Raw genomic sequence first — 21,253 nt, 5'->3', positions numbered from 1 at the left:
TTACCTACATTATAGACAATCAAACTTTTGGAGCGGCTAATGATATTGGCAATACTATGTTTTAACAGTTGCAAACTCAACTTCTCTTTCCTTTTTTAAATGGGAAAAAACAAATCCTTATAAATTGAGGGATATGATTCTTTCTATCCTATCCCCCCTGTAACATGATTTGACGTTAAAAAGAGTTAAAGTCTGCCCACATTAATGTTAAAAGGGAGTGCATAATCCTAAAGGTGGGGTGAAAAAATCATCTCCCAAGTGGCAATTTCTTCGTCTATGATTTGTTCCCAAAATGGTTAGGGTTGTTGATTACTTGAATTAGTGTTGATTTTGCGTCAAGATCCATCACTGATGGACCCATAAAAATGGACGGTCATGATCATACATATAAACAAGAATTTTTATGATGGGTGGCCGTGAAAACACGTGAAATCTAAAAAAAAAGTAGGTACGGCCCTTTTTTTTTATGATCCAAACCGTTCATCTGTTAGCCCTCCGATCTGTGAACGGTAATCATGTGAGACGGACCAACACGAGTGTGCTGCAACGGACCTAAATCCGGGTAGCACCGTGGGGCAATTATTCAATTTGAAAGAAAGGCTGCCCGACCTGCCCGTGTTGCGGTACCAAGACATCCCTTCCCTTAACCCTCTGCCCTCGTCTCAAAATCGATTTCGCGATTTGGTTCTCTCTCTCTCTCTCTCTCTCTCTCTCTCTCTCTCTGATCGGCAAAAACCTCGATCTTTCACTTCTCGAATTCTATCTCTCTCACTGGATCTGAACTCTCGAGCTCGTATCCTTCAATTGGATCCGTCCATCTCTCCCGGCCGTGAAGAAATTATACCGGAGCTCGCAATTCTATCTATTTCGTTGCTAGGTTAGGGTTTACGAGCTTTGCACTCGCTGAGATAACGAATGAAGGGTTGGAGACGGATCTAGGGTTTTTCGCCGTGCGAATTATCGGTTTTTAGGGTTTTGGGATCGGAAGGTGGAATTAGGGCGGTATTGATGGTTCTCGTTGGGGGCGAAAGCGGGATCGAAACAAAAATCGGGGAAGATGCAAGGCTATGCATGGGCAGGAAGGTGAGGAGTGGAAACGGAGGTGGCACATGTGGCCGGTCCCCTCGCACGGCATCACAATAGCTGATTCTAGAAACTTCACCGCTGATTCGTTCTGCAAGGTGCTTTTTTTAAAACTGGATTCTTCTCTGTGATTTCTCTTTACCCTAGGTTGTGTGTTTGGTGGATTTTAAGGGTCTGTTTGGATACAGGTAGTTACCTTGTAGATTAGTGGTATAAGTACTCAATAGGAAGGAGACAAACATTTGATTTACCTAGAATTTAACTTGTTGGATAAAGATAAGTAGTGTTTGGTTGCCAACATGGTAGAGCAGTGGGAGGGGGTGTCATTACCAACATAGAAAGAGAAGAGAGAGAATGAGAAAAAAGCAATATTTTCATAGACAAATTCCTCCTTTTTTGAGAAATTTGTCTTGGAAAGTATAAGGAGGGGACATTGATGCCATGTCACCAGTCATGCTATTATTACCTCTGAAACTTGTCTGGTAGTCTCCAGGGATTTCTATGCTACATTGGCAACTAAGCGCCATAAAGTTGAAGAAAAGTGCATTTTTTTGCTTTGAGAAATCCTTGAGGTTGCCAGGCGTGCGGCAACTAAACAGAGCGTGCAGTGTCGTGATTAATGTGTTACGTGTCTGATTGGCTGTAATGCAAATAAACAAAGGAAAAGATAGAAAAAAAGGGAGAGAGGTTGATTTGAGGCAACTGGACCTCCTAAAGGTTCAATTCGAGAGGAACCATGACTCTCTTAGAAACATAAGGTTCTTTGTTAGTTAAAATTCTCATCTTCTTCGTTTCATTGAATTACTACCATTTAAATACAAGCAAAAGGGAGTGCCGCATCACAAGCCCATCTTACCCACTTACAAGACACATCACCAATAACTAACCCTGCAACCCTAAACCAACCACATATCCCCAACTACATAATAACTACATTAACTACCCATAAACATAATAAAATTATGCACATATCATAATGACTCTTAGAGTTCATTATTTGCAATCAAATTCAGCAATTTATATTTGAGGGTTTTCTGTTGGTTGAGTTTAGCGCGAAAAAGGAACACTATTTCGTGAATCAGGGATTGGGTTTTTTCTACTTTAGGAATTTCTTGCATAGAATGAGGTTTTGTTTAATTTTGTTTCAAGGGCCTCTGTATAAAATTTGAGTATGAGATTATGGCTATGATTTGTGGACACGGACACGGGTGTTACGTGTTGACACGAAGACAGAGTGTCGGACACGGCGAACCCCCAAAATTTAGAAACGGGGACACGGCTAAAATAGAAAGTGTATATATGATACAACAACAAATATTAGTTATAGAAGAGCTAAAAAAGAGTTTAAAATAAAAGAGGTAAACACAATATGCAACAATAGATCAGAATGTCACACTTGAAACGGCAAAAAAATGTGTCCACACGCCCACATTAACTCCAACACTTATAGCAGTAAATATAAAAGTGTCCAAAGGAGTGTCGACATGGGTGGACATGCGTGTCGTGTCGGACACTTGTGTCAGCAATAAATTCGAAGTGTCAGCCAAATAATAGGATTATGGTCTAGGAGTTCTAGAAACTGCTTTTGGTTGGTTATCAAATTCAAGTTACTAGAGAGTTTTGGACTTGAGCCCTTGATTTTTTTATTTTTTTCTTTCTTCTATTGTGGATAATTTATTTTTAGACACAATTTTATCAGTTAGTGTTTGTAGAATGTCATGAGGGATGCCCTTTTATATGCCTAAATTGAAACGTTTGGTTTTCACGTTTTTTGCTGTGTTTCGCATGGAGGCTTTTTTTCCTGGATGGCCTGGTTCATTGTCTTTGTTGCTACGTTTCTAGTGGACGGGCGTTTGTGCATGGGCATCTCCAGTTGGACACCCATCGTGTCTCACGGAACGTGCATGTGGGTTGCGTGTCTTTTTTTTTCATTGACAGGAATTTGGGCATTCTGCAATTCTGCACCATTGCGAACCATATCAAGGTCCTTATGCCTTTGGGAAACAGAAATTGGTAGCTGGGTTAGATTATGTGTTATCACATGGTCCAATTGCAATGTATGGGTCTCTTATCTGGCTTGAAGATAAACTTCAAATTGGGCAGTCTTTTTTAATTGTCTCAACTCTCTTGGTCTTGTCCTGGTGCTTAACTATTTGTGTAATGCGTTGAGCTAGTGGAGAGTCTGTATCATTTTGCTTGGAACCAGAAATACATTGGTATTTGCATCCTTATTCATCTTTATCAAAATGCAAATAACTCTATGATTTGTTTAATTAGCAGATAGTGAGATGATGACAGTATCCCTGAGGAAGATGATGACATTATAACTTTATGATTTGTTTATAATTATGGAAGCCATTGATTGGAGTCAAGCTTCTTTGTGTTACAGGCTATTCCAAGGCTTTATTTCTTTGGCCTGCATGCTCTGACTTTTTTTTTGAGTGGTAAAAGGATAGAGCCCTGCATGCTTTTTCCAGGCAGTTAATCAGAAAATGTGTTGCAGATTTTGTGTCTGCAAATACAATGATAGTGTGGATAAAACTGAATTACTTTTTTCTTGAATGATTATAAAACAGAATTGCTCATAGGTGAATGACCGAAAGTTTTGGGAGGTTTGGTATTAAGACTGGTGTATAAGATCAACATTTTAGGATTCTAAAAAAACATCAGCATTTTAGTCCAAGAAGCACTAATACCTAGTACTTGTCTGAGACATGAGGTACTTCCAAATTGACATGGGCTTGTAATGTACCATATGGTTAGCTTCTCTTGTTGTCTTCCAATTCTTACCATCAATTCGCAAGGGTCTCTCACTGATATATATATATATATATATATATATATATATATATATATATATATATATATATATGGCAAAAGTCTGCAAGTTGGATTGTCACGAACAAACCATCTCCTACCTAGTCTCCTCTCATTAGGTTCGTTAAGCTGAACTTTGACGGGTATAGTTTGGGAAACCCTGATCCTGCAAGTATAGGGAGGGCCCTTCTTCGAAATTGAGAATCCGAAAGTTATTGGGCTTATTCAGGCCCTATATGCAAGATGGACGCTCAAGAAGCAATGGTCCAGGCTTTGCATGTATGTATTTGGCTTCTTGCCCATATTGAGATTGATCACTGATTATGGAAGTTGATTCGTTTAATGTGATTTGGTGGATGAAGGTGGGGGCGAGCTACCCATGGAGGTTTGCTAGCTTAATTGAGGTTCTAGATCGTATCGAGGGGAACTATGTGTCTTTTCAGCATATTTGGCGCTCTGCTAACTGCGAGGCTGACCGTTTGACCCGCTCATGGGTGGATAGGATGAGTTTGGAGCCCTTTTATTTCCTTTCCCCTTAGCGTTTTTGTTTTTTTTGTTCTCTTTTTTTATTGTCTTTTCTTTGACCATCTCAGTCCCCATGTTTTGACCGTTTCTTTTTAATATATTCATGACCATTCCATTAAAAATTTACCTTAAAATGTCAGGATTTTAATAATAAACTGAATAGATAGTTCTTTTTAATTATGAATTTGGAGAAAGATATTGACTGGGAGTCTGCTTTCTGGTTGCCAAGTTTGTGGTTTGAATTATTTAGTGGTTATCAATCATTCTTCTTCAGCGACATGTGTCATTGTGACTGGATTTACTTCGGTCTCACTTTTCATTTATACTGGCTTAATAATTTTTTATTTGAATTTTTCTACCTATTTTATTTTCACGAAATTTTCTTTTGTTCTGTAGGATGGAAGCAAGATTAGTGTTGGTGACTGCGCACTTTTTCAGGCTGGAAATTCCCCACCGTTCATTGGAATAATTCGTTGGTTAACATCAGGGAGAGAGGATATTCTTAAATTAGGTGTGAATTGGCTTTACCGACCTGCTGAGATAAAGCTTGGAAAAGGCATATTGCTGGAAGCTGCACCGAACGAAGTCTTTTACTCATTCCACAAGGATGAGATACCTGCTGCGTCGTTACTCCATCCGTGTAAAGTCGCATTTCTTCGTAAAGGTGTTGAACTTCCTTCAGGGATATCCTCGTTTGTATGCAGGCGAGTGTATGACATTGCTAACAAATGTTTATGGTGGCTAACTGATCAGGACTACATCAATGTAAGTATAGCATTTTGTTCCATTTACTCTATTTACTTGTGTGTGTGTGTGTGTGTGTGTGTGTGTGTGTGTGAGTGATTTTTAGTGTTGTTTTTTTCTCTTCCGTTATGTATGATTCTTATCATCTCTTTCTATCTTGTTCAGGAGCGACAGGAGGAAGTAGATCAACTATTAGACAAAACACAACTAGAAATGCATGCGGCAGTGCAGTCGGGGGGACGATCTCCAAAACCATTGAATGGTCCCACATCAACACAGCAGTTAAAACCTGGTTCTGATAGTGTTCAGAATAGCGTTACCTCATTTCCTTCTCAAGGCAAGGTTAAGAAAAGGGGAAGGGGCGACCAGTGCCTGGAGCCCATCAAGCGAGAACGTTCTTCCAAAACAGACGATAGAGATTCTGGTCATTCAACGCCGGAAAGCACGATAAAAGCTGAGGTTGCAAAAATAATAGACAAAGGAGGGCTTATAAACTCTGAAGGGGTTGAGAAACTGGTGAACCTTATGCAACTTGATAGAACTGAGAAAAAGATAGACTTGGCAGGGCGAATAATGCTTGCAGATGTGATTGCATCCACAGACCGCTTTGAATGCCTTGGCAGCTTTGTGCATCTTAGGGGGGTGACTGTGTTGGATGATTGGCTCCAGGAAGCACATAAAGGCAAGATTGGTGATGACAACATCCCTAAGGAAAGTGATAAGTCTGTCGAGGAATTACTCTTGGTTCTTCTTCGTGCACTCGATAAATTGCCTGTAAATCTCCATGCTCTGCAGACTTGTAATGTCGGTAAGTCCGTTAATCATTTGCGGAGTCATAAAAACTTGGAAATCCAGAAGAAGGCGAGGAGTTTAGTTGACACATGGAAGAAACGTGTTGAGGCTGAAATGAACAATGATGCGAAGACTGGATCAAGTCAGGCCGTTACATGGGCCGGCAAGCCAGGTTTTTCTGAAGTTTCTCATGGAGGAAACAGACGTATTGGTTCCTCTGAAGTTCCCATAAAAAGTTCCATTACACAGCCCTCATCATCCAAAGTAGCATCCATTAAACCTGGCCATGGAGATGCTGTTACCAAGTTGATATCTGCATCCTCCGGATCTATAAAAATGATGTCATCATTGTCGTCTTCAGTTATGATCAGTCCAAAGGATCTACACTGCAAAATGACAGGTAGCAGTGGCACCTCAGATCTGCCTCTGGCGACAATAAAGGAGGAAAAGAGTAGCAGTTCCAGTCAATCTCAAAACAACAGCCAGTCTTGTTCGAGTGATCATACTAAAACTGTGGCTTCTGCCTGCAGGGAGGATGCAAGGAGTTCCACTGCTGGATCTATAAGTGCTAATAAGACCACTTCTAGCGCATCTCGCAATCGGAAATCCAGCAATGGCTTTATGGGATCTGGTGTTTCTGGAGTTCCAAAGGAAAGTTCTTTGGGGAAACCCGGCTCTATAAACAGGACTACCTCATCTGACAAGGCATCACAGTCTGGATTGACATGTGACAGAGTGGTTGATATGTCCGTGGATCATGGTAACAGTCACAGACTGATTGTTAGGCTTTCAAACCCTGGACGCAGTCCTGCACGAAGTGCGAGTGGAGGCTCATTTGAGGATCCTTCTGTCATAGGAAGCAGAGCTTCTTCTCCTGGAGTTTCTGAGAAACATGACTCCTACGATCATAAAGCAAAAGGTAAGAGTGATGCTCGTCGGGCAAATATTGTGGCAGATGTGAATACGGAATCATGGCAGAGCAATGATGTGAAAGATGGGTTGATGGGATCTGAGGAAGTTGGTGGATCACCCGCTGCTGTTCTAGATGAAGAACGCAGCAGGAATACCGATGAAACTGTGAAAACAATGGATGTGTTGAAAGCTACGTGCGCATCATCAGGAAATGATAAAAGAGGCTTCTTGTCGGAGTCAAAGTCAGGAAAATCATATGAGGCTTCTTATAGTTCCATAAATGCCCTCGTTGATAGCTGTGTCAAGTACTCTGAAGCTAGTGCATCTTTATCGGCCGGGGATGATCTTGGGATGAATCTTCTTGCCAGTGTGGCTGCTGGAGAAATGTCTACATCTAACCAGGCTTCGCCTATAGGATCTCCTGGGAGGAACTCACCTGCACAAGAGGACTCTTTTACAGGTAACAATGACAAGTTGAGATTTTCACGTGATGATGTTGTGGCTGAAGGTCAGGGTGGTGCAGATGGTGATCTTGAGAAACAAGGTACTGACGTTGGTCCTTTGGGGGTAAATGATGAATTGCAACAGATTAGTACACATGTGATGGCCAATAGTTCAGGAGACACTAAGAACACTGTTGCCTTCACCGACCATAAATCAAAGTGTGAGCAAAGTGAAAAGTTTCCTGCTTCCAATATGGATTTGCATAAAACTGCACACTTGTGCTTAAAGTCTGATGGGAAATCTGATGAAACAACTGCTGATGTGTGTGTGGCTGTGTCAACTAGCTTGACACTTAATGAAACTTTCCCCGCGGGTGTGAAAAAAGAGGGCTCAGAGGGTGAAGGAGCCAACCAACTTCGTGAAAAGAAGAACAGTAATGCTGTTGCAGATATTAAACCAACGGTAAGGAGTGCGTCAGAGGAGGAAAATAAGATGGTTGATTATGCACGTGAAAAAATTGTAGAGAGTAGTATGGCAGCATCTGATTTAGTTTGTGGACCCGTAATTGATGGATGTGATAGTGACCAGGCTGCTTCAAGTAAAAAAGTTGAGAAGGACAATGTTGAAGAACCTCCATGCCCATCTTTGGAAGTGGATAGTGCAAATGCGACACTAATGCATGAAGGATTGACTGGTAGCATCTCAACTGAGCAGCAGCCACTTCCTGTTGTTGCAAATCATGTTGAGAATTTGGCTAGAAGTGGTGAAAATGCTGTGACTCCTATTTCTGGTAATATTTTGCGTCCAGACAATGTTGAAGAATCTAAGCCTGAAAACATTGAAGGCATGGAGATGTGGAGTCACTTGGAACCAAGTGATAATCAAAGGTCAGAGCAGACGAGTGTTGTAGGTCCAGTTCTCGAGGATAGAGTTGGAGCTAGCGTGGGTTTGCTGGTGGTAGATTACAACAAGAGTGATGGGGCTGTGGAGAATTCAGAAAGAAAAGGGGCCTCTGATCACAGTGCCAGGGGATCTGCTCCCCATGAAGAATCAGCCACAATTCCAACCCATGAAACTGAGCAATGTGCGATGTCCATGGAATCTAAGTCCAGTGTCAAAGCAGATATAGCAGAGGATTGCACATCTACTGCAAAACTCGACTTTGATTTGAATGAAGGGTTTCCAGTTGATGAAGGAAATCAAGGTGAGACAGTTACCTCGACTGCACCAGTATGTTCATCTGCAGTTCACCAGCCTAGCCAGTTGCCCTTTCCTGGTTCTATTTCAAGCGGCCTGCCAGCATCAATTACAGTGGCTGCTGCCGCAAAAGGTTCTTTTCAACCTCCAGAGAACCTATCGATGAGTAAAGGGGAGCTCAGGTGGAAAGGATCAGCTGCTACGAGTGCATTCCGGCCAGCTGAGCCTCGGAAAATTCTGGAGATGCCTCTCAGTACGTCTGATGTCCCACCTTCTGATAACACTACAGTTAAACAGGGTCGTGCTCCATTAGACATCGATCTGAACGTGGCTGACGATAGAGTTAATGAAGACATGGCTTCTCAGAGCTCTGTCCAGGATACGGGTTCTGAATCGGGCCCTATTGGCACCTGTGATGTGAGCCGTGATGAGATGTTTGGTTCGTCTCCTGCTCCTGGTCGGGGTGCTGGTGGACTAGATCTTGATTTGAATATAGTGGATGGAGGAACAGAGAATGGGCAGTTATCATCCAGCGGCAGTCGGCGGTTGGAAGTGCCACTCTGTCAATTAAGGGCAACATCATCTTGTGGATTTCCTAATGGAGTGGTGCATGTCCCAAGGGACTTTGATTTGAACAACGGTCCAGGCCTTGATGAAGTGGGTGCTCAAACAGCAACACGCTACCAGCATCCCAAGAGCAATGCGCCATTCTTAACCCCTGTTGCAGGGTTCAGAATGAACAATACGGAAATAGGAAGCCTCTCAACATGGTTCCCCCCTGCTAATTCTTATTCAGCAGTTGCCATCCCATCATTCTTGACCGATAGAGGTGATCAACCATACCCGATTATTGCGAATGCCGGGGCACAAAGGATGTTAGGATCACCTACAGGTGGCACCTTTGGAGGTGACATCTACAGAGGCCCAGTTCTCTCCTCCTCTCCTGCCATGGCTTTCTCCCCAGCTCCTGCATTTCCATATGCCGGGTTCTCTTTTGGCACCAGTTATCCACTACCCTCATCCTCATTCGCTGGTGGTTCAACAACGTATGTGGAGTCGTCATCAGGAGGCGGACCATCCTTCCCACCTGTACCCACCCAGCTGGTAGGACCAGCGGGTGCAGTCTCTTCGCATTATCCGAGGCCCTATGTTATAAGCCTTCCAGAGGGTACTACAAGTGGTGGAGCCGAAAGCAGTCGGAAGTGGGAGAGGCAGGGTCTAGATCTCAATGCAGGTCCGGGAAGCACTGACATGGGAGGGAGGGATGATATGTTTTCTTCAGCTCCAAGGCAACTCTCTGTTACCAGTTCTCATGCACTAGCAGAGGAGCAGACAAGGATGTACCAAGTGGCAAGCGGGGCATTGAAAAGAAAGGAGCCTGAAGGTGGGTGGGATTCTGAGAGGTTTATTTACAAGCAACCGCCATGGCATTAAGGGAGCTTCAAAGGAACAACTTGGAAATACAAGAGCCTGGTGAGCTGCTCGTCCTTTTTTCCCTTGTATCTGTGAAAATGTTGATGGTGTTGTTTATAATATGTATTCTCTTTACTGGTGAGCAAGGTTGAGTTTTACCTTGAATTACAGGCACATGCATATGTGGGAGTATCTTTTTCTCATTATCTTTTGCTCTTAAGTTAACACACACACCCCGCCTACATGCGTCCGATTGTTTTGCCTGGAGGACTGGAGAACCCTTTTCAGAATATTCAAACCTTGCTGTAATTCCTGTAAATGTTGAGATTCCATGCTTTTTTTTGAAATGTGTTCCATGGTTTCAACAATTTGTTCCTTGTCTTGTTTCTCCCAGTTTTTCAGGACAAACATTGGCAATTGCAGGAAGGGGGGTGTGACTGGCTGGTCCCTGAGGATGGGTGGTGAGTTCCTTCCATTTTTATCTTATGATGGCAACTACCTTTTTCCTGATGCAATTGTAAATAAATGAATTGAATATTTAACATTGTTCCTTGAATATGTTCTGGGTGTAATGGCCTTTGCCGATCAATCTCTCTTTGTAGATATTATTCGAATTTCATTCCATAAAGAATGAAATCCATAGGTGGACCACCCTTTTTCCGTTGTGCTTCTCAGATTTGTGGGTTCACAGGGGGCTGTTCATTTTCTTTTTGGCTTGTTTTTTTGAATAATAATTAGGGTTTTGCAGAGTGAGATCGGGTTTTCCCGCGAATTTGGGATTCTTATTGGCTTGCTTTTGGATATATCTGGGATTTAGTCTTTAGATATATCTGGATCCTTGCCTAACTTGCAACTGGATTACAACATTGTCACTAATACATTTTTTTTTTTTTGATGGTTAAGCTGGGGTTGGGCAAGACCCCCACCAGATATATTGAACCAAAAAGAAAATTACATGAAAGGAGAAGTTGTCAAAGGACAACTAACTCAATGGCTTGGGCTCCATGAGCCAAACAAGAGCGTGAGCTCAACAATAAGGGAAAGTCAAAAAAACATTACAAACGTAAATACATCTCCCCAGAAATATCTCTACTTATGGAATCCCTCAGATAATTCGGAATACATTGAAGAGGAATATTCAGACTCTTACAGGGGTAGTCCCTTTTTGAAAGAAGATCAGCCACAGAATTTGCTTCTCTCCATATATGAGTTATCCTCCAGTCTATAGTGTTCAAAAATTTCCAACACTTACTGATCTCAGAAAGATTCTTCCATGGCGGGTCAGAGAGCTTTGCAAAGGAATTTACGGCGAAATTTGAGTCGGCTTCAATCCACAGATGTGTGATCCCCAGTCTTTTTGCCACTTCCACCCCAATGCAAATAGCCTTAATTTCCAGAGAGAAGATCTCGTCCTTTTGAGTGTTCACAGAGAAACAATGAAGAACCTCTCCATTCGAGTCCCTAAGAGTTCCCCCAAGTCCTCCCCCTTCATCTGATAAGGACGCATCGGTGTTGAGCTTGTATTCCCCTCGAATTGGAGGAATCCATCTGCAGAACTTATTCTGTTTAAGCTTCCGGATGCATTTTAGGCCGAAGTTACTAGCCATCCGGATTTTTCGGTCGTCACTATCATAAAAAACGTTGAGGCTTCGCACTTTCAGCTTGACATCATCTAAAATTTGTTGAAGAACCACACTTTTGTGGTTGAATTTTTTATCAAAAATTCTGCGATTACGCTCTTTCCACAATCTGTAGATAGAAGCAGCAAAGGCAACTCTGATGATTACTGCACTCTGACCCTTGCCTCTCCACTGGGTGCGGATCCACTCTTCCTCTGCCCTGAGAGTTCGTTTCAGTGATCGATGAAACCCACAAAGCCTGAGGATGGATTTCCAAATCCAAGCAGAATAACCACGGCGAAAGAAAAGGTGATCGATGGATTCTTTTTCAGAATGGCAGAGAGGGCATCTTTCATCGATGGACGAGTTTCTGAATATGATGTGATCTCTGGTAAGGAGCTTAAGATGAAGGGCCTTCCAAGCCATTAGAGCATGCCTAGGAACATGACCACTAAACCATAGAGTAGAAGCCCAATTCACACTAGCATGCTTCTTTCTGATTTCAAACCAGGCGCTTTTTACCGAAAAATTTCCGTCCACTGAAGGCATCCACACTGCTCTGTTCTTCGGGTCTTCATGAAATAGCGCTTTAATCAAGATTGCTTTTTCCCTGCGAAGTGACACGTTATCTAGTAAGGGGTGCCAGCAGTCCAGGTGATGAATGGCGTCAAGCTTTTTGATGGAGGAGAGAGAGTGATCAACTCTTGATCTCAAGATCAATTTGTCAAGTGACCCAGCCGGGTGCCATGGTTGGTTCCACACATCAATCTCTGATTCATTTCCAACAATATAGCAAATATTTCCTCTGATTATCTCCCTAGCATTTAAAATACTTCTATAAGCCCACGATGGCTTTGATGGTATCCCAACAGTCCATATGTTCTTGTTTTTCAGATACTTTGCTTTGATCCAAGAGGCCCATAATGAATTATTATCCTGGAGAAGCCCCCACAAGAGCTTGCATTGGAGCGCAGTGTTAATATCCCTGAGGCTACGAACTCCTAGACCTCCTTCTTTTTTTGGTTTGCAAATAACATCCCAGGCCACCGTGTGCACCTTCTTCTTCCCTTCCCCACCCGCCCAGATAAAATCTCTGCAGATTTTCTCAAGCTTATCCATGGTACTCTTTGGGATATTGAATGAGGATGACCAGTATATTTGATAAGTTTGGATTACAGACTTCACTAATTCGACTCTGCCTGCCATCGATAGGAAGCGATTGCACCAGCAATTGATTTTTTTTACCACTTTGGAGATGATTGGTAAGCAATCATTCGAAGTTAGCCTCGAGGTAGTTAGGGGAAGGCCCAGATATTTTATTGGAAAGGTTCCTTCAGGAATGTTCAGCTTCTCTTTGATTTTCCTTCTAACAGAGGAACTTGTCCCTGAGAAAAAAATTTCGCATTTTGAAAAATTGGCCTGTAGGCCTGTACATTTATAGAATTTCTTAAGGCAAGAGAGGACACCCTTAGCTGACTCAAGTGTTCCTTCTGTGAAGACCATAAGGTCATCAGCGAATAGAACATGAGTAATTGCAACTACTCCCTGATTAAAGGGAGTTTTGATTTTACCTTTTTGGAGGGCACTATCAAATATTCTTGTCAGCATTTCCATAGCAAGGCAAAAGAGAAGTGGCGAAAGCGGATCTCCCTGGCGAATTCCATTCGACGATGAGAAATGCCCCTGGGGGGTGCCATTTACAAGGATAGAGAAGGTGGGAGTTTGAATGCACTCAGCTATCCAGTTGCACCACTTGCTGTTAAAACCCTGCTTCTGCATGAAATTGAGAAGAGCTTCTCTTTTTACATTGTCGAAGGCTTTGGCAAGGTCTATCTTCACACACATTGCAGAGACTTTCGACTGAAGGTGGAAGTTGTGTAATACATCATGAGTGAGAAGAATATTGTCTTGTATCAGTCTCCCCGGGATGAAAGCAGACTGATTTTGACTCACAAGCTTGTTGATCACTGATTTAAGTCTCCCAGCCAAGATTTTTGTAATTGTCTTGTAGACAACATTACAAAGAGATATTGGCCGGAATTTACTTGGTGAGGAGGCATCTGATCCCTTCGGAATGAGTGAGATGAAGGTGTTGTTGAGTTCTTTGAGCATCTGACCTTTGATGAAAAAATTCTGAATTGCTAGAGTGAAGTCGTTTCCCACCGGGTACCAGAATCTTTTAAAGAAGTTTCCATTGAAGCCATCGGGTCCGGGAGCTTTGTCACCATCCGCCTTAAAAACCGCTTCTTTCACTTCTTCAGCGGAAACATCCCGAGTCAAAAAAGCATTTTCCTCTTCAGAAATCTTTTTGATCGGATTTGGGGTGCAGAACGCAGGAGAGGGGTACTTATTCATGAGTTTCTGATAGAAACTAACAAGAATACTCGAGATTTCTCTTGGATCAAAGGAGACAGTGCCATCTTCACGCTCCATTGCCATGATTTGATTTCTGTGATATCTCATCTTTACAGCCGCATGGAAGAATTTTGAGTTAGTATCCCCTTGGCACAACCAATCAATTCTGGATTTCTGTTTCATCATAGACACTTCTTTTTCAGAAGCACTTAGGAATTCATCTCGGGCAATGATTTCTTCATCTCTTATGGAATGATCCGCTGGGTTTAAAGCCAATCTGTTCTGCACTTCTTCCAGCTTAATTCTCGCAAGAGGGAGGATTATATCCACTCGGCCAAAAACATCTTTGTTCCAGGTGAGTAAAAGCCTTTTCACTTCTTTAAGCTTCTGCACCAACCTGTACATTGGGTTCCCCAAGACTTTAAGAGCCCATGCCTGCTCCACCACAGGGTAGAGAGAAGAGTCCTCGAGCCACATGTCCATGAACCGGAATGGCTTTGGCCCAAGACTGTTATATTCTCTGAGATTTACAACAATTGGGCTATGGTCAGAAATTCCAGGAGGTCTATACTCAGCAAAAGCAAGTGGGAAGTGCTGCAGCCAGAGATCATTTATCAGAGCTCTGTCAAGACGGGCATATTTCCTTTCAGAGACAGTGGCTCTGTTATTCCAAGACAGAGGATGGCCAATCGAGCGGAGATCCATCAAAGAGCAGCTATTGATGCAATCATTAAAATCTTCAATGTCATGCTGGTTGTGAAGAGCACCATATGATCTCTCAGAGTGATCCCTGATTACATTAAAATCTCCCATCACAATCCACGGGTCTTGGATAGTCGAATTCCGGCTTTTTAAATCTTGCCAGAGAATTTTACGATCACCCCCGTAGTTTCTGCCATAGACAACAGTGAGCTTGAAAGCTTGATTGGTTTGTAAAAGCCTGACACTAGCATGGATGAATTGGCTCGAATCCCTTAGGATGTCAAGCTTAACGCGGTCCGGATCCCACAGAATCCAAATCCGCCCCTTAATCACATGGTTGTAGTTGCCAAAAGAATTCCAAGAATCACAAATGGCATACATGTTACCGTTTTTATAGGGGTGCAACTCAGGTCAGGTCGGGTTGGCCTCAACCCGAGGAACCCATTTTTCCAACCCGACCCAACCTGACCCGATTTCCAATTCGGGTCGGGTTGACCCGAAAAAGAAGCACAAAACTTCCAGGGTGTGCATGGTTTAGAAATCCTGTTTGATCTAAATTGAACCGTTTGATCTAAACTTTCACTCTTATAAGATTGGAAAGAAGCTCTCAACCAACAGCTCCTTTCCACCCCAAGAGGTGACTAAGCTCAGACCCTGCATTAATCATAAGAATGATCATTTGAAAACCCAGTTGGGCATCCATCTAAGTGGCTTCACTTGGTATCACCAATCTAAATTTTACTAGCTGATTGTAGCCATCCCCAGAGCCGAGCACTACTTCAATCAAACAAAAGAAAGTTTTCAGCAAGAGCAGATTATGAACTCTTTATTTGTTGGAAGAGCACATAGCAGATTATGAACTCTTTATTTACTAAAATTTGAAATTTTTTAAAAAAAAAACTTACCAAAAATTGTCGGGTTACAATTTGGGTCTGGTTGCCCGATACCCCAACCTGACCCAACCCAATTTTCATTCGGGTTATAAATTCCCAATTCCCAACCCGACCCGATTTGTTACCTGCAAAACTTCAACCCAACCCGAGTTGCACCCATGCCTTTTTATCTTTATCTTTGCCAGTTAAAACTGATCCAAACGATCAAACTATTAGAAATAAATCCATTGGAATAGAGGAAATCGTCAAAAAGGTTCCTGGTCATATAAATTGACCGAAGATTTGGAAGAACAAGAGGCGGAAAATGAGGAAGAATCGATAGAGGATCCTGGTATTTGTTCAAGAAAAGCCAAACGTGGTAATTTATACTGATAATGATCAGAATATCAATACTCATACTAGTACTAATTTTGATACGTTACTAACAACATTCCGATTTTCATCGGGATCTAATTAAAGGATCCATGAGCGCTCAAAGACGTAAAAATAATGCAGAAGTCGATCAGGTTTTCTAGATATTATGCACTGGTTTGTGAGTAGGTTTCTGCCAAGCTACAGTAATTTCTCAGCGCAATTCTTCTTCAAATTTCTCCCATTGATAGCAATTTTCATTCTTTAAAAATCCTATCCTATTAGAGTACTATTTATTCAGGCTGTTCAACATGGGGTATCAAGCCGGTGTTTGTTTTACTATCCCTGGTTAGGCATGCTATCTGTTCTCATTGTTCTTGGATACTAGTATTACCATAACAAAATTGAGGAATAACAGAAGATTAGTACCAACATATCCCCGTGGCATGTAGGATCCGAGGTTGGTTGCCATTTGTTTGTTATTCTTGGTTTAACCATCCACCCATGGGTCCTGGCAGGAATGATACCTTATTCTAGTACAATGAGATGCACCTATTGCACATTTTGATTCATCCATGCCGTCCATTTGTGCGGTGACTTCGATCTTACGATCCTTAGATAAAAAATAGGGGAGTGATAAATCGACTCCCCAAAATGATAAATCGACTCCCCATGTGTCTTTCTCTCTCCTCTAGGTTAGAGAGAGAAAGAGGAGAGAGATAGACACATGGGGAGTCGATTTATCCATTCGGGGAGTCGATTTATCACTCCCTAAAATATATATATATATATATATATATATATATATATATATATATATATATATATATATATATATATATATATATATATATATATGCTAAAACGTACAGGGCCTATATAAGTAAATATGATGAGAATTGATTAATCATGGGTTGTCATTTAAAAATTCCAACTTGATAATATTTAGGGGCCGTTTGGATACGTAGATTTTAGAATCCAGGTTTTTAGTTTGAAAACAGTGTAAAAGAGGGTTCATGATCGAGCTGGTAGATTTTAGAATCCAGGTTTTTAGTTTGAAAACAGTGAAAAAGAGGGTTCATGATCAAGCTGTTGTATGCTGTCCGAACAGCGTTTTTTGGATTTAAAGTGAGAAATTCAAGTTTTAAAAATCTAAATCTCTCTCGCATCCTGAGATTTCTAAAACCTGGAAATATGAGAGGATCTGCTACTCTCTTGCTGACAGAGAGAAAGGCGAGAAGTCAAAAACAAGTCAAAAACAACAGCTGGTCCGCTTCTTCTCTTGTCTCGTAACTACAATTTTGAAGAAATCCCGGATTCTAAAATCCGCGCATCCAAACGGCTCCGCAGGGAAATGATAAATGCACCCCTTTTCATCACTTGGGACACCCAGCTGCATTATACGTGGCAATCAGGTCACTTCATTCCTTCAAATGTGAAGTACATCCATGGTTTTAAATTTTGGTCTAAATCCGAAATTTGGCAAAATTTCGAATTTCGGCTTTCACCAAATTTCGGTCCAAATTTTAGGAATTTTGAAAATTTTGTTCTGAAATTTCGAGAAGATGTAATTTAAAAAAAATATATACATATATGTTCAAAATTTCAGCCGAAATTTCAAAATGAATTAAATATTCTTTTTTAATTATTACCAAATTTCAACAGAAATTTCAGAATTTCGGTCGACATTTTGGTTTTTGAAGGGTCCAAAACCGGTACCGAAACTGAAATTTTAAACCATGAGTACATCAGCACCTTTGCAGTCACAGACACTAGCCGGCGTCCCAAGTAATGAAAAGGGACGCATTTATCATTTCCCAATATTTATTGATGGGTTTTTTTTCTAAAGTTTTATTGAAATGATGTTCTACTAGATGTTGTAAACCAATTTTTTTGGGGTCCACATTTTTTGCCAGACAACTTTGTGGAAAGTCATTTCACGGCTCACTTTATTTTTTCTTTTTAAAGGTAAACTTTTTTCACATGAGACGAGACCATAGTAGAAGACGTCCCACTGAAATTACAGCAATTATAATGACACGAAAACAAAAATGCACCAGATTGCCTATTGTAAAATAACTAAATTTGATTTCAATTGCTTCCAGCTAAGGGTGTCAATTTTGGCTCGGGCTCGGAGGCTCGCTCGGCTCGAATCCTTAACGAGCTGAGCCGAGCCCGATTTAGGCCAGGCTAGGCTCGGCTCGGCTCGTTAAGAATTTAATATATTTAAATATATATATTATATATTAATATATACACTAAAAGGATTGTCCAGGGAGTGAAAGGAGGAGGCAAAATATGTCACTTCATTTTAGGAACCCCATTTGTTACTTAGACCACCCCCCATAGTGTAAAAAAAGTAGTCAAATTACACTATATAGGGCTGTCTAGGGAAGATGAGGGGTGTGAACTTAATATAACCCAAGCTCGGTAAGGCTCGCGAGCCAGGCCGAGCTTGAACGAGCCGAGCCGAGCTTAACGAGCCGAGCCGAGCCTGGCCAAGCTCGGCTCGGCTTGTTTACACCCCTACTTCCAGCCTTGAGAACTACTACTTAAAATTTTCAATCACATCTCGGAAGAATCTTTTAGATGGAAAATATTTTAGTCCAAATAGTAAACTTTAAACAGGTATATCGTGTCAAACGAGAGTTCGCTAACAGAGGCCGACTTCAATACAACTCATGATTCTGACACATCGAACTCATGATTTTCCGACACCTCCAAGCCAACTACAAGAGTGTTTACAAGAAATGCCTTGTGCCACCAAGGAATGTCACGAAGTCACTGGTATTTACCCGCTGCTCTTGCAATGTTTTGTTGGGGTTTGCACTAGTTTTCTGTCTACCGGTTAGTTTCACAATTTAGAGAGTTTTGTTACGAACCCAGATTTAATCTTCATAGAGGGAAGATCAGCCTCTTGATCCACTTCGAGGGAAGGATCAGTCCTCCTTTGTGCACAAGACAAACTTTCTCAAAAAAATTTCTTCATTGATTTAAGGAAGCATACATATTATTTATAGAAAACCCTTGTCTAGATAACCCTAATATCTAAGAGTCCTTACCCAAATCAAACAACTAAGAAATCAATCTCTAAAAACAACAAAATCAAAACTAATTTATTTTACTCTTAAGTGGGACCCATAAAGCACGTAACAACTTTCAACCAGCTGTGAGGCCCCCATGTAACCAGATTCACCCACTTATAGCATTCATTGAACTTAATTTGACAGGAGAAACATAGGTAACAGTTTCAAATCAATCGGCAATTGGTGTCAGGTTGGGCTGTTGGCATATGCTAGGGCTTTGGACATCTTTGTTTTTATGCATATAGAAGAGGAGGTTCTGAAACAATGTACTATAAGTTTGCATAGACATCCACATTCATAATCTATGATTCCAAGATAAGGATACAGACACAGATATGGGATTGAAGATATGAATCGACACTTTCCAAAATCAAGGACACGGATAGGGATATGGGTGTCCCCATATCCCGAGATAAGACGTAAGACATGTTTAACTTGGAAGATGAAACTAATAATAAATCTAAAATCCCATCTTATAGACTCACACACCCAAAATTATCATCGAAAACATGTGACACTAACAAGCAAAATGCATGATACATAATTTGAAGAGAGTAACCGAAATAAATGTCATGAAGTAACTGAGTACAAGCATCAATATGGTGTTGTGTCGAACATGATATGTTGGGCCAACACAAGTATCTGGTTATCAGAGTTCATAATATTCATAATATCAGTTAATGGTAGAAACAAATAGGTAAAGGTTGGTTGTTAGTAAAACAAATATGGGTAGCCATATTAGAGGATATACGATATATCCAAGAAGATTTTTTTTTTTGAAAGATTATCTCCAAGAAGATTCACAGCATTTCAAAAATGGTAAAGCCACTCACTTCTGTAGGGAAGGAAATACTATTGCTAACAGGCTTCCTGAAAGCCCATTGGGTTATTTTCTTGACACGAAAGTGTTCGCTTAGGATTCAGTCGCATTTTAGTTTCACGGACATTAAGTAGCCTGTTTTTTTTTTTTAACTGGTGATTAAGTAGCCCGTTTTGAATGCTTTCTTTCATAATGAATGAATTCCCGCTTACCCAGGCACTAGATCTCAAAAGACAGTCATCAAGCACCACAATCACGCTCTCCAATAACCTGTTCACAATATTGATGTGCAGCCTCAATACTACCAATTCATATATTATGCAGTACTAACATTAGTGTTCTATATTCGTCATCAAGTGATCTTTAATATCAACTGAGGACCATGCTAAATGTCCTTCATTGACATTTTATTTATACATAGAAAATATCTTGCCCTCCCCACACCCCGCAATGGCGGGAGCCTCGTGCACTAGGCCGCCCTTTTATAGAAAGTATCTTGCTTTAACTCTTCCTTTACGAAAAAAAATGAAAATATCATTTTTCCAAAAAACCGCCATGTCAAACACATTCCAGACGCCCATCGAACATTGCTATTAGGATAAAACCTTAACTTTATTCTTTTATAATCTTTTTATTAGTTACAAAATTTTTGACATATTTCTATTTATCTAAATATGTTTCTATATATGTTTATTATGAACTAATAGTCATACAAGTATACAAGAACATTTTTTTGAATGGCTACAACAATATATCTTCAATGCCACCATACAATAAACTATCAATATCCCCTCTCCTAAAAAATAAAAAATAAAAAATGCCAGCATACAATTGCATGGACTTAACATCGGGCCGGGTATTTGGGGATCACTGTGTGCAGAACCTTGCAACCATGTCTGAGACCACACATTCACATATCTGAGTTATATGGATCTTCCCCAATCAAATACAAGCAACAATACTTTTACTGTCATACATGTGTATACTACGTTTGCTAGAGACTCCAAATCTATTAATAGAAGCTGGTGGTAGGCAATTGAACTTAATTATTTTTTTATTTTTTTTATAAAGGTACAAAACTATATGAAAGAGATCTCAATTCCAATTCTATTTCAGTTCAATATTTCTCAGATCTCTCCCCTCAATGCAATTTTTATATCAGATCTCCAAGGGAGATTTTCAACATAATAAGATCATCAAGTTACCATTCTCTAAAGTCTAAATAGTACTTACTTGGGGTAGGCAATTGAACTTGCTTTATTTTTTTATAAAATTATATGAAAAAGATCTCAAATCCAGTCCAATTTCAATTCAATGTTTCTCAGATCACTCCCTTCATTCCATTTTTTTATATCAGATTTCAAAGGGAGATTTTTCAACAGAACAAGACCATCAAGCTACCATTCTCTAAAGAGTACTTGGCGTAGGCAATTGAAGTTGATTTTTATGATAAAACTATATGAAAGAGATCTCAATTCCAGTCCAATTTCAGTTCAATAT

At 40.8% G+C, this 21,253-nt stretch overlaps 1 protein-coding gene across 3 annotated transcripts; it reads left to right on the top strand.

The window, feature by feature from the left end:
* The first annotated feature begins 633 nt into the window (after positions 1–633).
* On the top strand, positions 634–10,676 carry LOC143851697 (uncharacterized). 3 transcript variants are annotated; one of them, XM_077361180.1, is made up of 4 exons: positions 634–1,181; positions 4,822–5,190; positions 5,335–9,987; positions 10,322–10,676. In XM_077361180.1, exons 1-3 carry the CDS (start codon positions 1,068–1,070, stop codon positions 9,946–9,948), a joined length of 5,097 nt encoding a protein of 1,698 aa, XP_077217295.1. In that variant the 5' UTR covers positions 634–1,067; the 3' UTR covers positions 9,949–9,987; positions 10,322–10,676. The 3 variants fall into 3 exon arrangements, with proteins under 3 accessions (XP_077217295.1, XP_077217296.1, XP_077217294.1); XM_077361181.1 differs by lacking the exon at positions 10,322–10,676 and adding an exon at positions 10,099–10,274; XM_077361179.1 differs by lacking the exon at positions 10,322–10,676 and having other exon boundaries at positions 5,335–10,274.
* The last annotated feature ends 10,577 nt before the right edge of the window (positions 10,677–21,253 follow it).

This window comes from Tasmannia lanceolata, unplaced genomic scaffold (assembly GCF_043159265.1).
Source record: "Tasmannia lanceolata isolate RefF3 unplaced genomic scaffold, GAP_Taslan_0.1 ptg000018l, whole genome shotgun sequence".
Classification (NCBI taxonomy): domain Eukaryota; kingdom Viridiplantae; phylum Streptophyta; class Magnoliopsida; order Canellales; family Winteraceae; genus Tasmannia; species Tasmannia lanceolata.
This window is presented reverse-complemented; position numbering and strand designations above follow the sequence as displayed.